Source organism: Euprymna scolopes, chromosome 12, assembly GCF_053919585.1.
Source record: "Euprymna scolopes isolate OS-2025 chromosome 12, ASM5391958v1, whole genome shotgun sequence".
In the NCBI taxonomy this organism is placed as follows: domain Eukaryota; kingdom Metazoa; phylum Mollusca; class Cephalopoda; order Sepiida; family Sepiolidae; genus Euprymna; species Euprymna scolopes.
Genome location: NC_136493.1, coordinates 145,322,099 through 145,348,335, shown reverse-complemented (window position 1 = coordinate 145,348,335; position 26,237 = coordinate 145,322,099). Strand labels below are relative to the sequence as shown.

Here is a 26,237-nt window from a genome sequence, read left to right as displayed (position 1 = left end):
GACGTGGGGTTCAGAAATAGAAATAAGTAAACCTTACCATCCTACAAATAATATAAGATTGTTAGAAATTTCTAAGCATATACTAAGATTCGAAAAAACATCGAGGAATCTACCGAAACACGCATAAGAAAGGTACGCCAGAAGAAAAAAAACATCTAATTATCTTTCTAAATCAAACCAATTCAAAAAGGAACAATACAGTTTCCTCTTGTGTGTCACTATATCGATATAAAGATAGCACTTACAGAAATAAGAACCTCCTAACTTGTAACCGTATCGAGTACAAGAGTTCAAACGGCCGAGAAATAAAAAGGGTTAGTAGCTGGGTAAAAAGAACAAAAGCAGATTAACAAAACGGGTTAAACATTAGAAAATACATACAAGTACAAATCATAAATTGTACTATTAAATTAAAGTCAATAAAATTAAAGTCAATTAAATTAAAGTCAGTTAAAGACAATTAACTTAAAGACAATTAAATTAAAGACAATTAAATTAAAGACAATTAAATTAAAGACAATTAAATTAAAGACAATTAAAGACAATTAAATTAAAGACAATTAAATTAAAGACAATGAAATACAACTAAATTAAAGTCAATTAAATTACAGTCAATTAAATCACAATTAATTAAATTAAAGTCAATTAAATTAAATACAATTAAATTAAAGTTAATTATGTTACAGTCAATTAAATTAAAGTCAGATTTGACAATTATAAATCCACACACTTGGAAAAAGTTATGATCTGATAAAATAACCAGGACTATAACAGAAGAGGAAATCATGTTTTAGGAAGAACATCATAAATATAAACTATCCAAGGAAAAACATCATAAATATAAACTATCCAAGGAAAAACGCCGAGTAAAAACTTTCGTATTAAAGGATGCAACAAATTTATTCGGCACAAATTGGTTGCGGAAATTGAAAGTGTTTCACATGCTGAAAACTCCGGAACCTCGCCAGCAATGCAAAAAATTAATATAAGTTTAAAATAAACTTTTGGTGAATTTTTTTCTAGGGGCCTATAACATGAGACAAAATTCGAGTGACAAAAGGTTCGCAGACTAGAAATAACCGGGGTCTTGACGAAAATTGAGTATAGGCAATAAACTTCATCGACCGTCTGTATGAAAAAGAAGTCGAAAGAGATCCAAGTCTTCGCCGACGTTTTGACAGGACTTAATGGTACCTTCAGAGACTGTCACTATCCCTTACCAAGCACGGAAGAAATTTTCACGAAACTTAATGGAAGATTTTTAAAAAATTTACTTCGTTGACGCACATCTTCGGATACCGGCATGGGAAAATGTTCACACTGCTCCATATCAACATTCATTATGAGTTCGAACGTGTACTCTTCAGAGTCATGATTGTGCCGGCAATCTTCCAACATATAATGGACATTATATTGAGCGACCTTTACTTAGCAATTGTATACTAGTGTGATATTTTAATGTAGAATAACACAAGGAACATGTTCATAAAGTATTCTAAAAAATTCAGAAGTACAGCTCCAAAATGAAAGAATTCAAATGCGACAAAGTCAGAATAAAGTACTGAAAAGTGTTTTTCAGGACAGGCAAACAAGTGTTCACATCTTATATGCACGATTTACTGCTCTTTTAAACGAAGGTCTGAAACAAAGACAAGGGCTTATAGTGTACATTTAAAACCACTTTATGCAACATAGTAAGGGAACGCCCTATAATTCATGATTGTATCAAACGAGAAGCTCCAAACGATGAGTTTAAGAGACAAACAAAAACCCAGATTTGTGCAAAGGACCAAAGGACCGGATTTTTTTCCCTATGCGACGAAATACTGCTATGAGCGAGTAATTATTCTGGCAACACTACAAACGAGAATTCTGATATTTCTATGCTAGTCACCCAGGGATTGAAAGGATAAAAAACCTTCTGTGCAGTTATGTGTTTTGGGTGAATAATAATAAGGATATCGAAAACATAATAAAATCTTACATTACAGGCTGTGCTTTGCCAGCTAAATCACTTTCAATCAAGAATAAGTTTTTGACTAAAACGGACCGATCATGGTCCCGGGTGCATATTTAAACTTTGCAGGCTCGATGGACAGATTCTATTATCTTATACTGGTAAATTGTGTGTTGAAATAACCCTTAATAATAACTCCTTAGATGTAGAAATAACACTACAGAAAATATAACCAATTTTCTTTACAAATTCCTCGCCAGATTTGGGTTACTGGATTGTTTGGCATCCGACAGTGAGAGACAATTGACGATTTTTTAGAGATGTTCTACAACAATTATATTACGATTGCTCCATACCAACCGATGTATGACACACAGGATGAGCGCTTCATTGAAAAGAGCGCTGAAGAAAACTAGCGTAATACTTACTATAAGAAACCTACTATAATTCCTTCAAGGACGCTACCTAATAATCATTACCCTAAGTCCAGATAATGTTTGCACATACAATCTGGTCTGTCTTTAATAAGCTACCTCCAAACAAACAGAAACTGGACGAACAAATACTGTACTAAAAAAAACTACCAACCCGAAACAAACAGTTTTTCTGAATGTTTCTTGATTTAAGTTAAGTGGTTGCAATTGAGAAAAGAGTCAGAAATATGAACTACCTAATTAAATGGTTCACACTTTACTCACAAGAGACATTTGAACCAGACCAGAAACACCTGTTGCACGATGCTAACAGCGGTCCTCCTGGGAAGGAATTCATTTACAATAATTTTGACATGCTAAAACTACAAGCGGCACTATAAGGTCTTTTAAAGCGGAAAAATAAACCATTGGATTTTACCATCATTAACACCAAGGAATCAAAAGATGTTCAGGCTACTGTGGCGTTAATACTTATGAGTGGGTGTTATGCTTATTCAACCACGCATGCGTGGACTGCCACAGCTATAAAAAAAAAAGCAGCAAGTATTGTTTTAAGGAAATGTCAATATTCCAGCAGTCAGCCCTGGCAGTTTTGTTGGTAGCCCTTTCATTTTCATATATTTTATACTGATGTTATTTGGTAAGATATTGATTTACTTAATTCCTCTCTTGTCTTATTATTTCTGGTCCCTACCAAGGCCATAACATGGACGAAGTAAAAATTATAAGCAGAGAAGAATGGTGGAGTGTAAGACATTTCAACAAACCAACACATATATTTGGCGACAATAGTCTTTCATGTAGACCAATTATATAATTAAATCCAATCTGGAAACCAAGAATTAGATTGAATTAGATAATAGATTTCATTTATACTGATGAGTCTTGAAAAGACGAAACGGAAGGCGACAGTGGCCTAACGGTAAACGACACGGACTGACGACCTAGGTATTCCAAGTTCGAATCCAGTTCGTTCCACAAAAATCACGTTCACTTAGGATATTGGCAACATTCAAGTGGTCCCTCCCAATGTCTAGAAAATATCGGGGAAACCAATGCCAATAATAGAATCTTCGTATTCAGATGATGATGATAATGATGACGATGAAAACACGAAATAAGCCTGCTTGTAAATATTTAATTAGTTAATAATTATGGTAATCCCCTTTAATAAAGAGAGAAAACTTTAATTAAGGCAACATGTGGAAGTAACGTTATTGTTCTTTCCCATTGATCGAATACTTTATATATATTATATAATTGCTGGTACGATGTTGTATAAAAAACGTATTTATACGTCTCAATTGTGCAGCTGATTCATCGGGTATGGGGTTAACGACGTTAGTTTACAAAACCAAGAGTTGCAAGTTCAAACCCGTTGGTAGGTAGACCAAGTATTTGAAAAGAGAATACGTGTTTGTCTATAAATAAATAATATTTTATTATTTAAAATATGCTAGCAGTCCCTATCCAGTGCTGTGTGTTATAAAAGTATAACTTTATTAATAAGAAAATTAATATAGATATTTCATTTAACAAAATAAACCCAAGGAAACATAAAAGAAAAACCGACATTTTTAAATATTGCATCATAAGAGAAGAAAGAGAAAAGGCGAATGTAACAAAACTTATGCCTCGCTATCTTCAATTAGACAAGGTTGCGCATTAATATGAGAATTAAAAAAAAAATTCTTATCAGTTTGTTCAAGTTAGGGATTGAGCATCTTACCGGATGCCAAAGGTTACTCACTAACTTAGATATTCCAACAGAGAGATCTTTTTAAGATTTTGACCGCCCCATTTAAGTGCAATTGTTTGACTCTCTCTTGCACTTGGTTTCCTGGGTATATTTACCAGGTAGTTTTTAAAATTCTTTTTTGTGAGTCCATTTGCTCCTGGAATGATGAAGATCTTCCTTATATTCCAATTTCTTTTCATGTTGTACATAAAACCTTGGTATTTCGTTATCTTTTCACTTTTAGCTCTGTTTAACCCGTCATCATTGGTATTTCGTTATCTTTTCACTTTTAGCTCTGTTTAACCCGTCATCATTGGTATTTCGTTATCTTTTCACTTTTAGCTCTGTTTAACCCGTCATCATTGGGAACACTAACTTCTACTAAGGTTGCTTCTTTCTTGTTCTTGTCTCATATCACAATGTTAGGTTTTATGGCTCCGTTTTCCAGGTATATAGCTGTAGGAATTGAATAGTCATTATGGATGGTGCATGACTTTTTCTGCTGCATTCGATATTCGACTTTTACAGATCGTCAAATTGAGAGATTTACACGATTCATTATGTTCCATTATGTATGAGGTTTTGTTATGCATTAAAACATGCAATAACAACACCAAGCAAAAAAAAAAAAAAAAAAAAAAAAAAACAAGACCGATAAGGAACATTCAACATTTTGGATAGCTTTTATGCACAATAAAATGTGAGTGTTAAAAAGTTCAGTTTTATGCTTGGAAGGAAAGAGAAAGGAAGAAATTGAAAGACGAATATTTTTAATGGAACTTATTTCTTTCGCTGGGGGAATATCTTCTTTCCAGATTTTGGTAGTTTTGTAGAAATCCTTAGCAGAGACGTGTTGTCAGCTTTAACTTTAAAGCGGATCTTTTTCTCGCCTGACATTGTGTCTGTCACTTCTTTTCTCTTGGTCCCTTTTCTGTCTTCTCTCCCTCGATTCACAAAACCTCGGCTGTTTATCTCTCCCAACCGGTTCTCACAACATTTCGACTGTCCATACCTTATTTTAGACGCGCACACTTCCCATTGGCCAGATTTATTTCTACATTTTTTTTTTTGACGGAAAGGATGCATGGAGCCGATGCGCAGAGACGCTTTTGTACACTTCGTATATAATAGCCGACGAGTCGATATCCGGTTGGGAGTTTTATCACTGTTATTCATGATCCCCACACATGACAGTTTTCTGAGACTTACTATTTCTGTGCTGGCTCATGACAAATCTGAAGCAGGCGTTTTGTTTGCGACACCATCATTTAAAGTTGTCGTACAGGGTTCATGGGCTCCCTCCATCCGGTTTGTTATTTCAATAGAGCATCTCTTTTCTAAATGTATTGCTTTCATTACGGCTGAGAAACTCGATCTACCTCCGATATGGTAATCTTCTAGAATATTAGAGGTAGGTTAATATTAAATAGATGAACACTTCTGCATTTAAACATAAATTAACCGTCAGGCAGTTCACTAATTTATTCTCATACAGTAATGTAAAATGAATTCGATCGGAAAATAATTTTTGTTTTTGTAAAGAACACAGGATGATAATTGCTGTAATTGACTGGTTATTCAGAATAAAATATTGATTATATATATATATATATAATTATCATTTCCTGCGCTGAAGATTGAATAAACATGCAACACTAGTGCCTGTAGGCAATGAGAATAAATATTTATGGAAAAATATTGTTATATAAAGTCAATGCAGACGCCTATATGCCGAGACTCTTCAAACTTTGGATAGACAACGTAGCTAATGGAAGGCACTATGTCTTCCAACAAGATTCGGCACCATGCCATAAAGCTATCAAAAGCCAGGATTGGATGACCGAGAATTTCCATGATCATGTCACATCAAACTTATGGCTTCTCACCAGACCTTAATCTTTTAGATTATTACGTGTAGGGCGTGGATGGAAAGGAATAAGCATCCTCATAACACTAAATCCTCTCTGACGGAAGCAATAGCTCGAGCAATTGAGAGCATGAACAAAGACCACCTGATCAAAGCTTGCAGTCGTTTTCGAACTCGAATTGAGTCGGTGATAGAAGTCAAAAGAGGATATATCCATATATCTATAAAAGTGAAATTGTGTGTGTGTGTACATTTCCCTGCCAATTTTAAGTCTACAGACTCGAGATTTGACATAAGGAGTATTGATATTTGGTAAAATCTTTTTACTCGATTTACGGCCAGAAATTTGGCTGTCAAGGGGTAAAAGTTCAGCGATTTGACCTTTGAAAACTCTACCAAACGCCTCCGCCAATTTTGGGTCTAAACGATTGAAATTTTAGATGTAGGTTCCTTAGACATGGATCAAACTTTTTAACTTAATTTGAGCCCCCCCCAATAATTGTTAAGGGGGGGGGTCAAAATTGGAGTCAAAGTTTTAATAAATTTGACGTCAAGCTAATTTTTGGTGTAAACATTTGAAATTTTACATAAAGTATATTCAGAAATACAGCAAGCTTTTTAATCGGTCTTTGGCCGAAAACTTGGCTGCGAAGGGGTCAAAGTTGAAAAGATTTTAACTTTGCGATCTCCAGCAAACTATTCAGTCAATTTTGGGTCTAAATATTTGAAATTTTACATAAATGGTATTCAGACATGCAGCAAGCATTTTAATCAGTTTTGGGGCGAAAATTTGAAAGAGTTGCCCTTTGCAGACTCTACCAAACTCCTGCGCCAATTTTTGGTCCAAACACTTGAACTTTTAGATGTAGGTTATTTGGACATGAGTCAAACTTTTTAATATATATATATATATATATATATATATATATATATATATATATATATATATATATATATATATATATATGCATCAACTTATGAACAGTACATAAGGCCCGAGCAAAGTCGGGCTGAACTGCTAGTACAGAATAAAACGTAAATATATCTATTTGTTTTGTTACAAGAAATTATAAATTTTTCACCGATTTAATTATCTTGCTTTCTGTTTTTGTAAAAGTGTTTAAGGTGCTCTCAGATACCTTATGCACCCTGCATATATATTTATATATATATATATATATATATATATATATATATATATATATATATATATATTTCTATGAATTCTTTTGTGTGTATTGATATTCATATTAAAAACTTTTTTTATTTAAAAATAAAATACAACTTTGTTATACATGGGTCAGGAAATTGCATTTACCTGCAAAAGATCTAACTAATTTGCATATTCTTTTAAACATTTATTTTAATTAATTCCCTATTAGTTTTTCGATTTCCTTAATTAATGAGCATTTTTACGTGTAATTATATTCATTTAGATATTCTACATGGTTTATACTTGCGTAATATTTGCGTAAAAAGTTTATATCTATATAATTATAAAACTCAAATGACCTTATAACGATGTATGTAACCCACTTTCCGGTTTACGACATCCGGTTGCGCAAGCGCTCATAACCTGCGCACTGTACTATTAACGTTATTATTTCGAAATTATTATTTAACATGGGAAGAGTGGGGTTTAAAATAACTTAGACGTAATACAGAAATGAATGATGTAAAAAGAAAAAGCTGACAGTATTAACAATTGTTTATTTGGATAATTTAAACGCGAAAGTAAAACAAAAGAACAATTGGGACGCTGAAATATTAACGTTATTATTTCGAAATTATTATTTAACATGGGAAGAGTGGGGTTTAAAATAAACAACAAACAAAAGAACAATTGGGACGCTGAAATATTAACGTTATTATTTCGAAATTATTATTTAACATGGAAAGAGTGGGGCTTAAAATAACTTAAAGGTAATACAGGAATGAATGATGTAAAAAAAAGAAGAAGATATATCAAAATTTGAATTTAACTATAAGTATTATGGTATCTGTTCAGTGCACATTTACCTATAAGTATGGCCAACCACTTATAATTCAGTAACAGTATTTTTTTTCCAAAATAATCAATTATAATAAACAGAACGACTCATAGAAATCTATCTATATTCCTTTTTCATTTTAATATACTTTCATAGAAATGTTTCTGTTATGTCAACCCCCCTCCCCCCAAAAAAAACTATTTTCTTTACGTCACAAGTGTCACGCTCGTACATGAATTCCATAGCTAATATAACATACTGACCAAACGGGTCACGGGTAGTCTAGTTAAACATAAACCTCTTTCTATATATATATATATATATATATATATATATATATATATATATATATATATATGCGTAATTTTTTGATTCATCCAGCCTTGACAGACGTGTTTCAAATATTATCTCTAGTACTTTTCTTTTAATGATTTGGAATTCATTCCATTTGCACTTTTTTCCAAGGAACTCTGCCTTTTGGATGATTTTGGACCATTTGAAATTTACCCAGTGGATTGAAATTTTAAATTCGACCGTTTTGGATTTTACCATTTTTGGATTTTTACCCTTCACCGGACTATCCATTCATGTGAAATCTTTTTATTATTTTTCTTTTGCCTACTGTTCCCCTTACCTCACCCTTTTTTTTTTAACCAAGTAAGATCTTTGACTTACTTGTAGTTTCATTAAATACTTTTATATGCAAAACCGATCCTGCATTTTGCTAATTCCTGCCCTCTGATGAGAACGAGAGTATTTCTTCGAAACTCCGCGGAATAAGGACTATCCACTTATCTTGTGCTTCCTTTTTTTAAAATTAAATATGTTTTTAACTCTTTTTCAAGATGTCTTTTAACATATTTTATTAATCATTTGTTCATATATGCGTATATATATATTTGTTTTAAAAAACATTCTACTAAACTTCCCTGTCAGTCTTTAGTCTACAGACATGAAACTTAATATATAATACGAAACTTTATATTTGGAGTTTAATCGGGAAAATCGAGGCAAAAGTGTGAAAATTAAAAAATGGAATTTGCCAGGTGAAGGTTGGACGACGATATTATGAATATGCACACGTAATGTAATAGCTATTAGTTCATGTTTTAATTTTAGCCTTGAAACAAACATAGCTCAGTCAATAACGTCAAAGGAAAAAGTAAATCATGAGCTAAACGTTTTGGTTTCGATTCTCGGTGGTGGCACATGAGTTATGCATTTATTTATTTATTTTCTTTTTTTTTACTTTTTAAGTCATTACTATATATTGGGTCCAATATAATATAATAATAAATACAAAATCTACATTAATCAAAATATTACATTTAAGCGTATTTTACAACCTGACAATGCTGGACAATGCTGGGCGCCTGCTAGTATATATATATATATATATATATATATATATATATATATATATATATATATATATATATACATATATATACATATATATATATATATATATATATATATATATATATATATATATATATATATATATATATATATAAAGCAGGTATGGTTTAAAGATCCCAAAGTTCCTACTATGAAAAATGGGTTAATGTGTTGCTTAACAATTAGTTTTAGATAACAGTCTTCAACAGGTGGAGTGGTCACTTTTTACTACAGACAATAATAACATGCGATATATTTGCTTATATTACGGGTAGCTTAAATTCTATTTGTCAAATTAACATCAAATTAACTTTCATAACAACTATTAAATATAAATATTTCAACTTATAATTTTTCACAGCTTTTAAATATTTTTATCTAACAATATACTTTTACCAATCACAATAATCGACCATTTTAATAGTTTCCGGAGTTTTCCGGTAAATTAACAACATTACACTCCTTCCAGTTTATTTCATCAAAAATCTATAACATACATTTTACTACACACCCATCTTATTTCCTGTTAGCACGATTCTTCTTAGATTTTCCACATCCTACGATAAGAAAAAAGTCAGACTTCTCCTTATTAATTCTTCTATGGTTAGTTTTTACCTGCTGCCTTATTTCATTTAGTCCAATAGCATTTTCATTTTGGGTGTAGATTACTTTTTCTACGACCGACGTCGGCTGTCCTTTTCTAGCCACCCTTCTGCTATAGTCAAACAGAGGCCCCTTTTGCCTCTCACCAAAACTCGACGACTTTACGTCCTTTGGTTTTCAGAATCTTTCCCTCCCGTGGGTGTTTATACTAATTAGAACTTTGTCTAATTTTCACATTATTTTATTTCTTTAAATTTTTAAAACTACTTTTGGGGACCAATAGCAAAACACATTTAAAATTTTTAGTGGTCAGCTTCTAATTATACAAGATACTTTCTATCATACCGATGCACTCAGGTTTCCTAGCCTTGATTTTTAGAACTCATCAGAGACACCGAAAACATCACCCATAACTTATTAAATTCACCTCCTTGCACCAAATCCTACTTCGCATTTGAATCCCTAATTATGACGATCACTTGTGTGATTTTTCCTTCCTCTCCACCAGAGTGCCGAAGACTTAAAACAGGATTATCCCACATACATACATCTCTAAAAAATATTATAAAATATCCTGTTACATCATTATCCTGTTATACATTTGCTGCATATACTTTCCTTTCCCCTTACTACTTAATCTGAATTATTTGCCAACCAATGACTTCACTGCCATTATTCCTATATGTTTGTGTCGGAGAAATTCATTCCCTAAAGCTGATACTGAGCCAGTCATGCTTCACAGAACCCCGTCCGCATTTTTAATTTATTATGTCGAGAATTACCAAATCGACTCGAAGCCGGTATACGTAACACTGCCTCTATCTAGGCACACAACATTGCAGAAACCTTTTTTTCTACAGGAGTACTTCCATTGTGCGTTTCTGCTTAATTACTCATGAATCGTGATGAGAAAACATATTTTGGCGAACCACTCCCGAAAACAACAAAATAAATAACTGCATACGTAAATTTAATCTTGCCCCCTCTTTAAAATTCTAATAACTAGGCCAACCATGCGTCTAAAAAACTCGATTTTAACTTTATAATGTATTTTTTCTTTCTTTTCTTTTAAATTTTCTTTCTATCTATATAACATTTGTAGTTTCCGGAAGACAAATACATTTACGTACATGTTTTTTTTTTTTAAATACATCGTCAGATGAACAATTTTACGTGCATTAATAAATAATAACGCATTTCAAAATATGATCTTCTAGACATCAAAAGTTTAAGTGTTCTTATATCCATTCTTTAAATGCTTCCTGCAAATAAACAATAATTTGATCCAATAATACACATAATCTATCTCCAGAAGCTTGTTTGTCAAATTATAAATTGACAGTCTTTTAACTCATGAGTGTTAACGTTCTCATGTGTGATTCGTCTAGTGTATTCTCTATTTGATTGTTGATGTGTTTTGATACATAAATTAACAGTTTATGGATATTATTGTCGGTTGGAACAGCAGCAAAAACATACCTCAAATCTTCCTTCCATGCGTTGTATAAAATTTTTTTTTAAGTCGCCCCCTTCTGACTTCCGTGGGCATCCCGTCATAAAAACCCCACCTGTCTCTAACGTGTTGCGTATCGAAACTGAATTCCCATGTAACTACAAGTCTACATCTCAAAATCTATATTTTTATTACGTCATCACTACACGTATCCTAAAGATCCTTGCTGGGTATTTTGTCACGTATATTTGCTTATATTACGGTTAGCTTCAATTCCACCTGTCAAATTAACATCAAATTAACATTCCAGACAATCATTTAATGTAAATACTTCAACTTAACATAACTTTTAAATATTTCTATATTATATATATATATATATATATATATATATATATATATATATATATATAGTTTCCGGTGTTTTCCGGTAGACTAACAGTTTTAATAGTTTCCGGTGTTTTCCGGTAGACTAACAACATAACACTAGTGCTAGTATAATAGTAAAAGTAATGCATGGATGGAGTAAGTTCAAGGAACTTATGTCATAACAAACTAGCAGAGCGTTACCACTATAGACCCAGAGAAGAGTTTATCAGGCTAGTGTGCGCAGTGTGATTCTGTATGGAGATGAAATTTAGACACCCAATATCAAGGATATGTGTTGTAAAAATAGAAGTGATACGACAATAATAGAATGAGTGCGTAATGATTGGTTTAGATCTTATATATTATTGCTTTTTATTGGAATCCTTTCAGATGAGTAATTTGTATTTTTTTGCGGACTGTTGTCCTCATCTTTATAGTTGTTGCTGTTGTTTCACCTCGTTTTGGCCAACTATTTTTTCAGGACCCGTGCCGCAGTGGATAGATACATTGAATCTCTACGCTTCCAGGTGAGCATTGTCTGAAGATAGCGGTTTCAATCCTACTTAAAGCCGTCCAGGGGATTAGTTGGCCAAAACATGGTGAGACAACAACAACTATGGAAGGCAGTAATTGCTGAAGATACAGTTAAGAGACTCAGCATTCCTATCCTGTCGCGATTAATCACCTGAAGAAGGTCAGAGGATTAGTTGGCGAAAATGTGATGAAACAACAATAGCCATGAAGATGATAATAACAGTTTGTAAATAAATAAATAAAGGTTTAGATTTGAGGTCCTCAAATGAAAATTAAATCTGGACAGTATAAAAAGGTGTGTCCCGGTTTGGTCACATTTAAGGAATGGATGAGTGCTTTGGGTAATAGATGTAGAACAGTTGCGGTAGCAAGGCCAGTGGGCGTGGGATGCCAAGGAAAGAATGAAAAAGGGATTAATAAAGACCTGATCAAAGATAGGTTAGTTTGAAAGTCAATTTCTAAATGCTGTTCAACGCACACCAACACGTAAAACAGAGGTTAAACCAAATATGACTAGGATGTTGACAAGAGATTTGGAAGTAAAACTTTTTTCGATATCATCTCTTTTTGAAACATATTTCCACTGATCCGTGAGATTGTTTTTTTTACGAGATTCCATAAAAGCGAAAAGGTAGGAAATATGTTTTGTAAATAGTGTAAGTACTATGGGTTGGGTCATATGTTGAAAATAATTGTGGAGATGTGGGGTATAGGTTTATAAGCACAATTATTTTAGATAAATATATTTCAATTGATCCGCTATACGTTTGATTTCTTATTGTAATTCATTCATCAACATCATCATCGTCATCATCATCATTATCATCACCATCATCATTATCGTCATAATCATCGTCATTATCATCATCACCATTGTAATCGTTATCATCATCATCGCCGGTCGAATGTTTTACATTTTGGTGTGTGTTGGACGACTTTTAGAAATTGACTATCAAAATAACCTAACATAATCTCTGGCCAGGTTTTATTTATCCTTCTTTCTCTTATCTTTATCTTATCGTTAGGTTTCCTTGGCCTTCCCCTGTCAACTTAATCTGCTACCTCAACTATATCTACTAACCCAAGAACTGTCATCATTCTTTCAATATGACACAACTAACGAAGTCTCCTATTCTTATCTTCTTTTGACTTCACTAGACTTTAAGATTCACGTTTATGCATCCATCATATTATTCCCGTATTGTTAGATATTGACCGGGCAACGCCAAGTTAGTTGGATGATTATTATGATGATCGTTATTGATATTTGTAAAAGTAGAACGCCAGAGAGAATCTTATGAAAGCGAAATAAATATTTACAGATAAAATTATTTCTGTTAAAATAGTTCCCAAAGTTAATGACGAGATGAGATAACTTGTTAATGCATGAAATCCATTTAGTTTAGAGTTTAGAGTCAGACTGGAAATGTCGGACAAGTTAACACGAAAGATATCGTTTCCGCGTTTTTGAAGCGGAGAGAAATGCGACTTTAGAATAATGTAGAAAATTACAACGTCTTGTAGTTTCGATGGGAAATAAAGTTATATTAAATATATAATATATTGTTGTTTGTTTTTCTTCAGACAGAGATGAACTTAAATAATGAAAAGAGACGAAGACACAACGGAGAGGTATGTTCTTTGCTTGTGCTCTACACAAACTGAATGTTAATGAACTGTTTTATTATATGTGAAACACTAACACATACATACAACAGTAGAAGAACATTTTAACCACTAGACGTCACACACTGTATATATAACAATGTTAAAGAGACACCCGTTAAATAGATGCTGTTTATATACACTCATTCCGCTATATAACGTATTATCTCTTTCTTTTCATGCATGATGAACTTTTTCCTTGGTTGACAATGGTGACACTACTTTGATTCACCAATCGTTTTCATTTGGCGGTCAATTAAATCGACAAGTTGTGATGGATATTGTCAAGATTTGATATTGATTTAAGATCTAAGGCATTCTTAAAACCCACATTAATTGATCTGTTAAATATTTTTTTTTTATTTTAAGGTCATTTCATTTCGTTAAGAAGGTAGGTAGTTTTGATTGTCCATGATGGGATAAGGAGAAGCGGGAGGAAATATTATATTTATAAAATAACTTTGGAGGAAAGGGTTTCATAGGACACTGGATTTATGAGTACAATTGTTTAAGTGGCATCATTTCAGTAAATATATTTAAATTGATTCGTTTTATTTTTCAATTTTGGGAGTGATTCAACAAAACTAAGAAAGACGATATGTGTTGCAAATGTAGGATGGGGAAATTTTTTAATCTCGTGATTCATAAATCTTATCTTTTCAATACATACATAGATACATAGATACATAGATACATACATACATACATACATACATACATATATATATATATATACATACATATATATATATATATAGAGAGAGAGAGAGAGAGAGAGAGAAATAGAAAGAGATAGATAGATAGATAGATAGATAGATACATAGATCACGCCAGTTTCTCAACATGGTATTTTACCTCGCTGTACATACAGCACCTCGCCTTCCAAAATGGTCACCCATCTGGTACTGGCCAGGCTCAACGTTGCTTATCTTCGGTGATTGTGCCGTATATATATATATATATATATATATATATATATATATATGTGTGTGTGTGTGTATGTGTGTGTGTGTGTGTGTGATTTTCAGAATGTGAGAGATTATATAATAAATTCCACCGCCAAACAACGTCGCAGCTCACAAGAGCCATGCCAGTCAACAGACCGGAACTCCAAGACTCGAGTTTCACCCTGATTTGGGCTCATCAGTTAGACACATAAGGATGTGTCTCATCAGTTACACACATCCTGATGTGTCTAACTGATGAGCCCAAATGAGGGCGAAACTCGAGTCTTGAACTTCCAGTCTGTTGACTGTCATGGCTCGTTGTTTGGCGATGGAATTTATAATAACACGGCATAATCACGTTTGGCACAATCACGTTTAGCCAGTACCAGTTGGGTGACTATTTGGGAAGACGAGGCGCTGTATGTAACGCGAGGTAAAATACCAGGTTGAGAAACTGGCGTAGCCTATCCTTCTTTCGAGGGTAGATGGTACTCTCTAAAGCTGTGGTAGGCACCCCTGTCTAGTGATGGCGTCATAATAAAAATACCCTTGATAGCCCTGGCGAAGCATCAAGTATTCAGTTACTGACAAGATTTGAATTACACTACAAACTCGTATGGTGAGTTCAATCTCGGCTACGACCGCGCTGGTGGATGGATCTTTTCAAAATAATAGCGCAAATGATTTAAAAGCAAATATACAGCAACGGGTCTATTAAATTTTGGATTTCTGCTACAATTCCCTACATAACTTTCAATAAAAAATGTCACTTTTAACAAAATTCTTATTCCAGTTTGAAACGATTAATTTGAAAATGTCGAGATTTTTTACATACAGCGACAACAAATAACTCTCAATTACGTCCATCTTTGGCAATCAGACAATTTTTTTCTTAATGTTAAAAGGTGATAACGTTTTGTAGCAACGAACGTATAATGGTTTCACATATGTCTACTTAATACTAACGTTGGCACGATTAATCGGAATTGGAATCGGGAATCGGAACAATCAGAACTTTTAGGAGTATCGGAATCGGAAAAATTTGTGTCTATTTCCGATGCCAAAAACGATTCTTTTAATTGTTTTTTTTATTATTATTTAATTCCGTTAAAAGCAAAATCTTCCACTGCTGTTAGTAATGATAAAATAATAAATATTTATTGATTTTTAACTAATAGTAAAACTTGGAAATTTCGAAATTCCAGGCGCTGTATGTAGGAAGACACGTTCTTGCAAAAGTTACAAAAACCTAACGTCGCCGTCTCTTCTTACGAGGATATCTGCAAACTTAACGTGTGTGTTTACGATAATTGGACAAAAACTACTTCATAGTTAAATATTTAGAGATTTATAAAAAGTCGGAATCGCTAATTGTTTCAGAATCGAAAATCTAGTAAGGAATTGTTAATTGTATCGGAATTTATAATTGTATCGGAATCGGGGAAAATATTGGAATCGTCCTATCACTACTAAATACTGAAACTATTATTCTGGTATTCACAAAATTCTTTTTAAGACATCAAAAAAATTAATTCCTGTAAAAAAACAAAAAAAAAAAAAAACACAATAAGAGAAAAGTTCTCCGTTGATAAAGATGTACATATTTAGCAAGAATTGGAATAACTTCTTTGATTACTAACAAATTTTTCTGGAGGAAGCTGTCAAACATTTTTAAGGTCATTAATTCAACCTTACATAATTCATTTCACGGTTGCTGTTTTTCTCTAAGCAGAGTTACGAACTCGGTTGAGAAGATTTGGGAATGAGTTGGAGTCGGAATCAGACTCGTAAGAATCGGAGACGAAGTCATTAATTGCTAAGGAATCAACAAAGAGTCTAAATATTGGGAGACTTTAAAATAAGTTGAGGTCGGAATCGTAAGAATACAAGAAATCGAAGTCAAAGTTGGGCTTTTTAATATCTAAAGAATCAACAGAAGTTTGGAAGACTTTTCAATAAGGAGTTGAAGTGTCGGAATAATCGGTTTTAATCAGGAAAAGGGGTCGCTAAGAGGTCGAAACTGAAAAATTAGTACTGGTGGTGATCGGAGTTTTATCTGTTTATCAACTGTTGAGCGACTGCACATGCGCGGTCGTGAAACATGACAGCTTCTTTACGTTAAGAATAAGTAGGTTTGAAAACACCTTTTAAAGAACGTAGCAAGATGGTATAATGGTTATCGTACTTAACTCACTGTCATTAGGTCTTGATTTCGACCTCAACTCGAGTATTTTATTCATTTTTACTTACAAGAAGTGAACTGTTTCGAAAAAAATAATACTCGCATGCACATGTCTCAGTTTCCGTCCGTTTTTTTTTTTTTTACTTCATTTTGTTAAGGAATTTAACGTAACGTTTAATACTTACGATATTTCTGTTTATAATAAGTGAGAAATCTGCATTAATTAAAATATAATATTTATGCGTATTTTACGACCGGACAATGCTGCGCGGCCTGCCAGTATTCCACAGAATTGATAATTTTTTTTTAGAATTTATCAACTAATACTTAACCCTAATAAGACAATTCTTAAGTATTTATCACATTGCAGATCTAATTATTTCATTATTGTTCATAATCAAGAATAAAAATACGTATACAAGGTAAAATATGTCGTTTTCTCTCAGCTAATTATGCAATACATTAAATTGATCACTTAATCTTTCTTTGTTTAATTATAATTGAACGTGACACAGTATTAGAAAAATATACGGAGCTTCATTTTTACTCTTAAGTCTCGCTCAAAGAAAAATAAATCTATTGAGACAATTTTATAATCAGATGATTATAAAATAATGAATTAAACTAAATAGATCACCTATTACTAGACATCTTCAGAAATTCATAATGTTCAGTAAAATAGTTATGAGTTTATGCCCACAAAAGCATGCATATATATATATATATATATATATATATATATATATATATATATATATATATATATATATATATATATGACAAATGCCTACATTCCAAATTTTGGAATATAGACTTTTGTTTTTATTTGTATATTCTCTATAGATATATCGAGCTTCATAAATTAAAGGATTGGTATAAATAAAAGGTGAAATATAACTTAATAAGCACACTGTTCCAATAAAGACACACACACACATATAAATATATATATATATATATATATATACCTCTTCCCCCTGATGAGAAGACTTTCTCTCTTCGAAACCCAATGGAAAAAGATTTTTCTTGTTTTATTTGTACTCCTTGTCGAATATTTAAAATTGTATATATATATATATATATATATATATATATATATATATATATATATATATATATATGCACGGCTAAGAGGCTAAGGAATAAGAGTGGAGAGTTGTATGTTTTGATTTCGAATCTAGCTGATGGCACCCAAGTCATGTATATATTTAGTTTTGATCCCACTACTATATATTAGGCTCAATAGTACTGCTAGTATATATATATATATATATATATATATATATATATATATATATATATATATATATATATATATATATATATATATATGTGTGTGTGTGTGTGTGTGTGTATGTATGTGTCTGGGTGTGTTTAAATTACCTGCTGACGTGTTTTAATTACCTACTAGACAGTATTCTCGGGTGTCTTTTGTCTCTCTATACAAGAGTTTATCAAGTCAACCTGACATGAGCATACTTCACAATGCAAGTAAACTCTGACTAAATATTCAATAAATCGTTGTATCTGAAACCCAAATAAGATCCCCTTTACATATTCTGGTTCATACAATGATTGGTGTACTTTATCCTAGTGATGATACCTCCAATGGAAGTTGTTTATAGCAACGTTATTTAGCTGGATACTCCTGGAATCCAGTAAAATCAAGTGAGGACAATTAATGTTCTTTACTTCTTTATTAACTCAACGTTTGAGAGGTGGAGATTCTTGAACAAACACACTGTTATTAATGTATCTCATATAGAAATCAAGTGTTGGCCACAGTAAGAGTTTCGTTTGGTTTCTGAGAACTTATCTACTAAAGTAAAATTAAAACCAAAGTGAAATATAAACTAAAAATAAAATATAAATGAAAAGAATAAATGAAAATCATGATGATCATCATCATCATGATGATCATCATCATGATCATCATCATCGTCGTCGTCGTCATCGTCGTCGTCGTCGTCGTCGTCGTCGTCGTCGTCGGATCGTTGTTTGTTTGACATGTTGTCATGCGTTGAATGGAAATAGCACGGACTATTTTTGATCTTATATTTATGTTGTTGTTGTTGTTGTTGTTGATGATGATGATGATGATGATGATGATGATGATGATCATCATCATCATCATCATCATCATCATCATTATCATCGGTTTTAACGTCCGTTTTCAATGCTGGCTTTAAAAAATTGACTTTCAAAGTAACCTATAACAGAAGTCTCTTTCTTTTATGCTTCGCTTATTATATCTCATCATTCAGATGGTCTTAAAAATATGGGATTTTTCTCGTAATTTGCTTCAAGTAACTATGGCTCAAATCGGGAACATTTTGATCTTGAGTGGAGGAGAGTATATCATCTTTATGTATATCAACATCTCAAAAAAATATCATAAATAAAATCAAATTGTACGCAAACCAATACTATATTATCAAGCATCCCCCCATAAGGTGCTTATTACAAATTGGTTTTGCGAGATCAACCACCGAAAACTGATGCCTTAATATGCGCATGCATGCGCACACGCGCGCACACACAAGCATACACAAACATACACACACAGACGCATACATAAACACACAGACAGTGTCTCTATAATTAATAATGATATTGGAATTTGATAACGAATTAAAAATATTAAGTACAAAAAATCTCAGAACACTTATAGAAAATAAAGCACCTACCTTTCACGGGCCACAGAACTGGGGAAATAAAGAAAGAAAAACACAATAAAAGAAAATAAGAGAGTGGGCAACTTGGCCCTATCCATTGTGGATGTGAAAGAAGTCCGACTGGTCAGTAATTCAATGGCCAGTCTGCTAAAACTTATAAAAGGTGTGTGCTTAGAGATTAAATGCTTCCCTTGATAAATGCAAACAGCGCAAAAGAGCACCAATGTCTTTTATGATATAGGCTGTTTGCTGAAATAGGATCCACGCCAGTCAAGTGTACGACAGGTCACCTGTGGCCATAGGCACCTGCAAATGCTTCGATTGGCTACGGAGACAGGTGGTATTATTTGTGTAATCATAGACTTTTCTGCAAACCAGTTTCTGCTGACTGACCAAGACGTTGATGTTAGCCAATCATAATGGTCAGTGCAATCTACTCAGACTCACCCCACCCTACCCCCTCTCTCTCTCCTCCACCCTTTTCTCATAACCAAGGACGCTGTGTGTCACATCTGCTATCATCACTGAAAGCACCTGTTCCTAGAATCTCCCTATGTCCATTTGATTTTCTCCTGTCATCCTCCCTCCCTCTCCTTCTCTCAGACTAACATGCCCCCCCCCCGCCACCAGCCTGTTCTTCTTTAGTCAGGGAGAGGATGGTCTGCCCACAGCTACAGACAATCAACATAGATCTTATAGCAATTGTTGAACACTACTGAATTACGTAACGTTTTTTTTTTATTAATTTTGTTTTTTGTATTTTTTTTAAATATATAATTATAGGTGAAAGTGGGAAGAATTTATTGCTTTCAAGTTAGTTTTTTCTTATCACTTGAATGTTATTTCGACTAAATTTGTTTTTTTTTTAATTCTTCATGTCAGTAATATTTAGGTGTATCTTTATAGAAAGTTTTTCTTTGTGTATCAGCGTGTTGTTGCTCATCGATAATAATTTGTAGTTTGCTCAAAATGATTTACAAGGAAGTAAAGATCCGCCTTATTGGTTCAAAAATAACATTTTTCCTTGCAGTCACTTGAAAAAAGGTTGGATCATCCTAACGTTCCTGAAAGTACCTAACTCTTGACACAATCCTATGATGGATTACTGCTGTCACATCTAGGGAGGTGCTGTTTAGAGAACTCTTTTTTTGACTTGAGAGTGTGTAAAATCAACTTCGCAATCTAGTGGAAGATGATCGCTTCTTTTGCACTGAAGAGATTTTGTATTACTTGGATCATTGGTATTCATTTGCTTCCCCACGAACACAAAATGTGACACAAGGTCATTTTTAATGTGAAGGAAAACCAGCTGTCCTAAAAAGGAGCACTCACGAAGTAGGCAAAAATAACAATTGCCTTAGTCTAGAAGGGTTTCTCCCACATTGACTAAATTAGCTTAAGTGTAGCATCAGAACAGATACTACACTTGGATCATTTGGACTACCGTTCTCATCTCAACTGTTGTTCTCACATTTCTGACGATGTAGCCAATCTTCTTCAGGTGTATCTTGTCAAACTTGGGAATCTTTCTGCCAAACTGTACAGAATTTCGAACAGAACCCTTTATCTAATCCACGGTTTAGCATGGTCTCATTCTGTTAACCATGACCAGGTAGACGTTGGTTGTTTTTGCTTTACGGCATATCAACCCTTTTCAGGTTATTTAATGCCGAATCCAGTGATTTTGAAGAACAATTTTTTAATTTTTTAATATTTTTTTTTTCAAGTCGGTTTCTGTTTAACCCATAGTTGGGACCCTAACAGATATTACCACTCCGGATCAGAGTGGACCTGGGAGAAATGGCAATTAAAGGGTGGCTTCACGCTCCCCAAAGCCCGCAAGCTGGGGCCTCACCATCGAATATAGTTTAAGGTCATATCCAGGACCATGACCATGACCATGACCAGGCAGAAGAAATTTGCAATTGTATTCTCAGCATCGCCCAAACTGAGGATTGAACCTTCAAGTACTAAGTAAAATTCAGTTCTAACTGACACTCTTTTGGAAACTGAAGGTACAATCCTCAGTGTCACAGAAAGGTTCTCGAGTTGGACGATACGCCTAAAGAAAGTTGGAGGTTACATCAGCCGAAACGTTGTGAACAGTAGTTCGAATAATCTAAATTATCCGCCCTTGATAGAGTTCAGCATAGACTTCGTAGCTTAGTGAGGTATGCCCTTTTCTCTTCCCTGCAACCGCTTTCTCATAGAAAAGATGTTGCGAGCCTGTCTCTGCTTTATCGTTATTTTCATAGCAAGTGCCTCCTCACCAAACTTTCACAAGAAACACTCATCTAGCTGAAAACACTATCAATAATTTCCCCTACTCTTTATCTGTGCTTAACTTAAAGGTAGATTCTATGAACAAAGTTTCTTTCTTAGAACTGCACTCTTGTGGAATTGTCTTCCGTTTTCCTGCTTTCCAGCTGACTACAATATGGTCGTCTTCAAGTCCAACGTAAACAAGTTCCTGATGAGCTGTTCCACTTAAGTTGACAAATTTACCAAATTTCCACTACTAACGATTACTATGATATTGTCCCACTAACTATTGTACACTCTAACCCTTATCCTCGAGTGGCCTCTGGGCCTTAATAAGTGGTGAAGCCTATGAAAAAAATAATCCAAATTATCAATTCTCATCTCAAAAACTTTAGAAACAGAAAATAATGTTGCTGGGCTTTCTCTAATCTACCACTATTTCGATGGAAGGTGCTCAGCTGAGCTCCCACCTCTGGTTTCTTGGTGTAAGACATTCATTAATAGTCAAATCATTTAAAACAAAAACTCGTCTTATTGCCACCATTGCAAAGAACTTTTCTTTCGTCTTCTATGTTCGGCACTTAAACTTAAAACCAAACGGAATTTCCATGAACTTAGTTTCTTTCCAACCACTTCCCATTGGGAACATATTGCCACGGAACTGCTTCCAAACAAATTACAACACGATCGTCTTCAAGTCCAATGCCAACAATTACTTATCGAACATTCTTCTTAAGTAATCAAATTCGGCTCATTCCATTCATGATTTCCAATCCTCTCATCACATTGTTCTTCATCTAACTGATAATCACATTAACCGTTATCCTTGAGAGCCTTTTAGCCTTGGTAAGTGCTGTCTCGTTAGTATATAAAAACTCATTATTTGTGAGTTTTTTTTTTAAATTTTGTTTAAAACCGGTATACAACATTAATAAAGAAAAAGTGTTTTATGTTTGGAATTTTTTTTTAGATATGATGATTGATAATCTCTATTATCTATATATTAATACGATAGCGTGTGTATTATTTTGTGCGTCACGCTTACATCTTTTTTCTTCCGAGCGACAGTCGTATACTTGTTATGACCTTCTATTTTTTTTATAAATAATTTTACCAAGAATTCTTCATAAGTTTTGGTTTCGGTTCCGATGGATATATTTTTTTTTTAAATCACTACTTTATGACATATAAGAATCGATAGAAAGTTGACTCTATAATATCATATATGAAATCTGCATGAATTAAAACATCATATTTAAGCGTACCTGCTAGCTTAGATAAATACTTTTGCAGTTTTAATAAAAGAGCTACAATAATACCAGAGCGTCTCTATTTACGTTGAACATTCACACAATGCCAACATCAACATATTACATAAGAAAGAGTCCGCTGTGGAATTTTCAAAAGTTCTGCTAGTTTAGATTATTCCGATTACTGTTCTCATCTAAGATGTTATAGTTTTGGCCGATCTAACCACTAATCTTCTTCCTGTACATTTGTCGAATTCACGACCTATGTAAATATCGATGTAGGCACTTGCACTGAAAAATGACGTCATATCTGAAGTCCTAGCAAGCAAGAGCTGTCGAACAGACTGTTGATAATAAAAGATTTTAGCTACTACTAACATGATTACATGTATGGTCGTCTTTCTCATGTTTTCTTTTTATAAAAACCGATTCTTCCTCAAATTTCATAAAATATTTTCCCTATATATATATATATATATATATATATATGGCTCACTGGAAATGGCTCCATACGTGAAGCTAACTTCACATTTTACTGGACTGGCTACCCTGACTTGGAGAGACCAAAACATGGAGTGGGTTTTGCCATCTGCAACAAGCTGCTCAGCTTTGTCGAAACTCCCGTCGCCATCTCTCCCAGATTTATGTCACTACAGCTACACACCACCTCTGGTCCAGTGTCCCTATTGTCTGCCTACGCCCCAACCCTCACCTCGCCGGATGACCAGAAAGATGCTTTCTATCTCCAGCTGAGTGAGACCCTCTCCAAAATCGACCGCGGTCACCGCATAATCATCCTGGGTGATCTCAACGCTCGAGTAGGCAGTAACACCAATGCCTGGCCTGATGTCCTGGGTCCTCACGGAGTGGGCTCTATGAATGAAAATGGACAGCGTCTTCTGGAACTCTGTGCTACACACAGGCTGTGCATCCCATCAACCTTCTTTAAGGGCTCACCGTGGTCGAAGATGACATGGCAACACCCACGCTCTAAGCGCTGGCACCAGCTGGACCATGTGATCACTCAAAAGAAGCACCTCCAGGATATCATCCACTGCAGGACAATGCACTCTGCGGACTGTGACACAGACCACTCACTTGTGCGCTGTAAGCTTAAATTAAAGCCAAAGAAAATCCACCTGTCTTGCTCAAAACCACTTTCAACGCTCAATGTTCTTGCTACTAAGTCCAAGGAGAAATGCCAACATTTTCAAGCTTCAATACAATCCACCTTTGGCCAGTCTGCACCCCCTCAGGATGCTGCCTCTGCCTGGCTGCGGATTCGTGACACTGTTGGAGTTTGCGCACTCTCCAGTTTTGGTAGACGTACAGTAAAGCAGCCGGACTGGTTCAGACACCACGCGGACACACTCCATCAAGCACTAGCAGAAAAGCGAGCGGCAAGACTGGCTGTGATGCAGGACCCCTCTCCTCAAGCTACTAGCCTCTGGAAGCAGAGCCGCTCAAAAGTGCAGCGCCTAACTCGAGAGGCTAAACACAACTATTGGAGTGACATCTCCAAGCGTGCTGAAGACTGCTCTGCCACCGGCAACACCGGTGGCATGTACCAAGCTCTGAAAGAGGCTCTAGGTCCTCCTGTGAAGAAATCATCTCCTTTGCGATCTCTGACCGGAGAACTACTCACCAATCCTGATGATCAGCTTGACCGTTGGGTGGAGCACTACAGCTCACTGTATGCTCAACCTGTAGCAGCTAGTGAGGCTGCTATAATAGCTGCTGTTCCCCAACTACCAGTCCTCCATGAGCTGGATTACGACATCACCATCGATGAAGTACACAAGACCATCAAGCTACTGAGGAACAACAAAGCCCCCGGCGTGGATGGGCTACCTTCAGAAATCTTCAGATGCGGTGGTGACTCACTAACTGAGGAACTCCATCATCTCTTCTCAATCTGCTGGAATGAAGGTACTATTCCCGATGAACTTCGTAACGCCAACATAGTTACCCTGTATAAGAACAAAGGGTTTCGCTGCGACTGCAACAACTACCGTGGCATATCTCTACTTTCCCAGCCTGGAAAGATCTATGCCCGCTTAGTCCTGCCACGTCTCCAGATTATTGCCAACAGAATTCTTCCTGAGAGTCAATGTGGCTTTCGACCTGGCCGCTCTACCACTGACATGATCTTTTCTGTTCGTCAGATCCAGGAGAAATGCATTGAGCAAGGCCGTCCTCTCTATGCTGTTTTCGTTGACTTGACGAAGGCCTTTGATTATGTTAGCAGATCAGGGCTATTTCTAGTCCTCCGTCTACTGGGCTGCCCTCCCAAACTCCTGAAAACCATACAAGAATTTCACGATCAGATGAAGGCTACAGTACAGTTTGAGGGTTCTCGTTCTAAAGAGTTCCCCATCTCTTGTGGTGTCAAGCAAGGCTGCGTGTTAGCTCCTACTCTGTTCGGAATATATTTCTCAGCTGTTCTGCGCCGAGCCTTCCCAAACCCAACTGGAGTGCTCCTTCACACTCGCAGTACTGGAGGCCTATTCAACCTGGCCAGGCTACGCTCAAAAACTATGGTTAACCGCGTACAGATCCGTGAACTCCTGTACGCTGATGATGCTGCCTTCATCGCCAACTCGGAGGTTGAGCTTCAGGCAATGTGCTCCTCCTTTGCTTCTGCCTGCGAGGAGTTTGGTCTCAAAATCAGCCTAGGCAAGACGGTGGTCTTTGCCCAGCCTGCTGGGCTTTCACCCATAATAACCGTAAACAATCATGTACTGTCAAACGTCACCAAATTCACTTACTTGGGTTCTACAGTTGATAACACCAACAGTCTTGATTGTGAACTGGACTCCCGCATTGGAAAGGCATCAACAACTTTCGGCGGGCTTAGTGAGAGAGTCTGGAAGAACAAGTCCCTCTCGCTACACCTAAAGATCAAGGTT

General features: G+C 34.8%; 1 protein-coding gene across 1 annotated transcript in view; it reads right to left on the bottom strand.

Annotated features, from left to right (window-relative positions):
- The window catches only part of LOC145291527 (uncharacterized), a 1,250,821-nt gene extending 1,230,399 nt beyond the window's left edge, over positions 1–20,422 (bottom strand). The window contains exon 1 of the mRNA XM_080137518.1: positions 19,829–20,422. Coding sequence (XP_079993644.1) covers positions 19,829–19,914 — 86 coding nt within the window. The 5' untranslated portion in view covers positions 19,915–20,422. The remainder of the gene's footprint in view (positions 1–19,828) is intronic.
- Between the last annotated feature and the right edge of the window lie 5,815 nt (positions 20,423–26,237).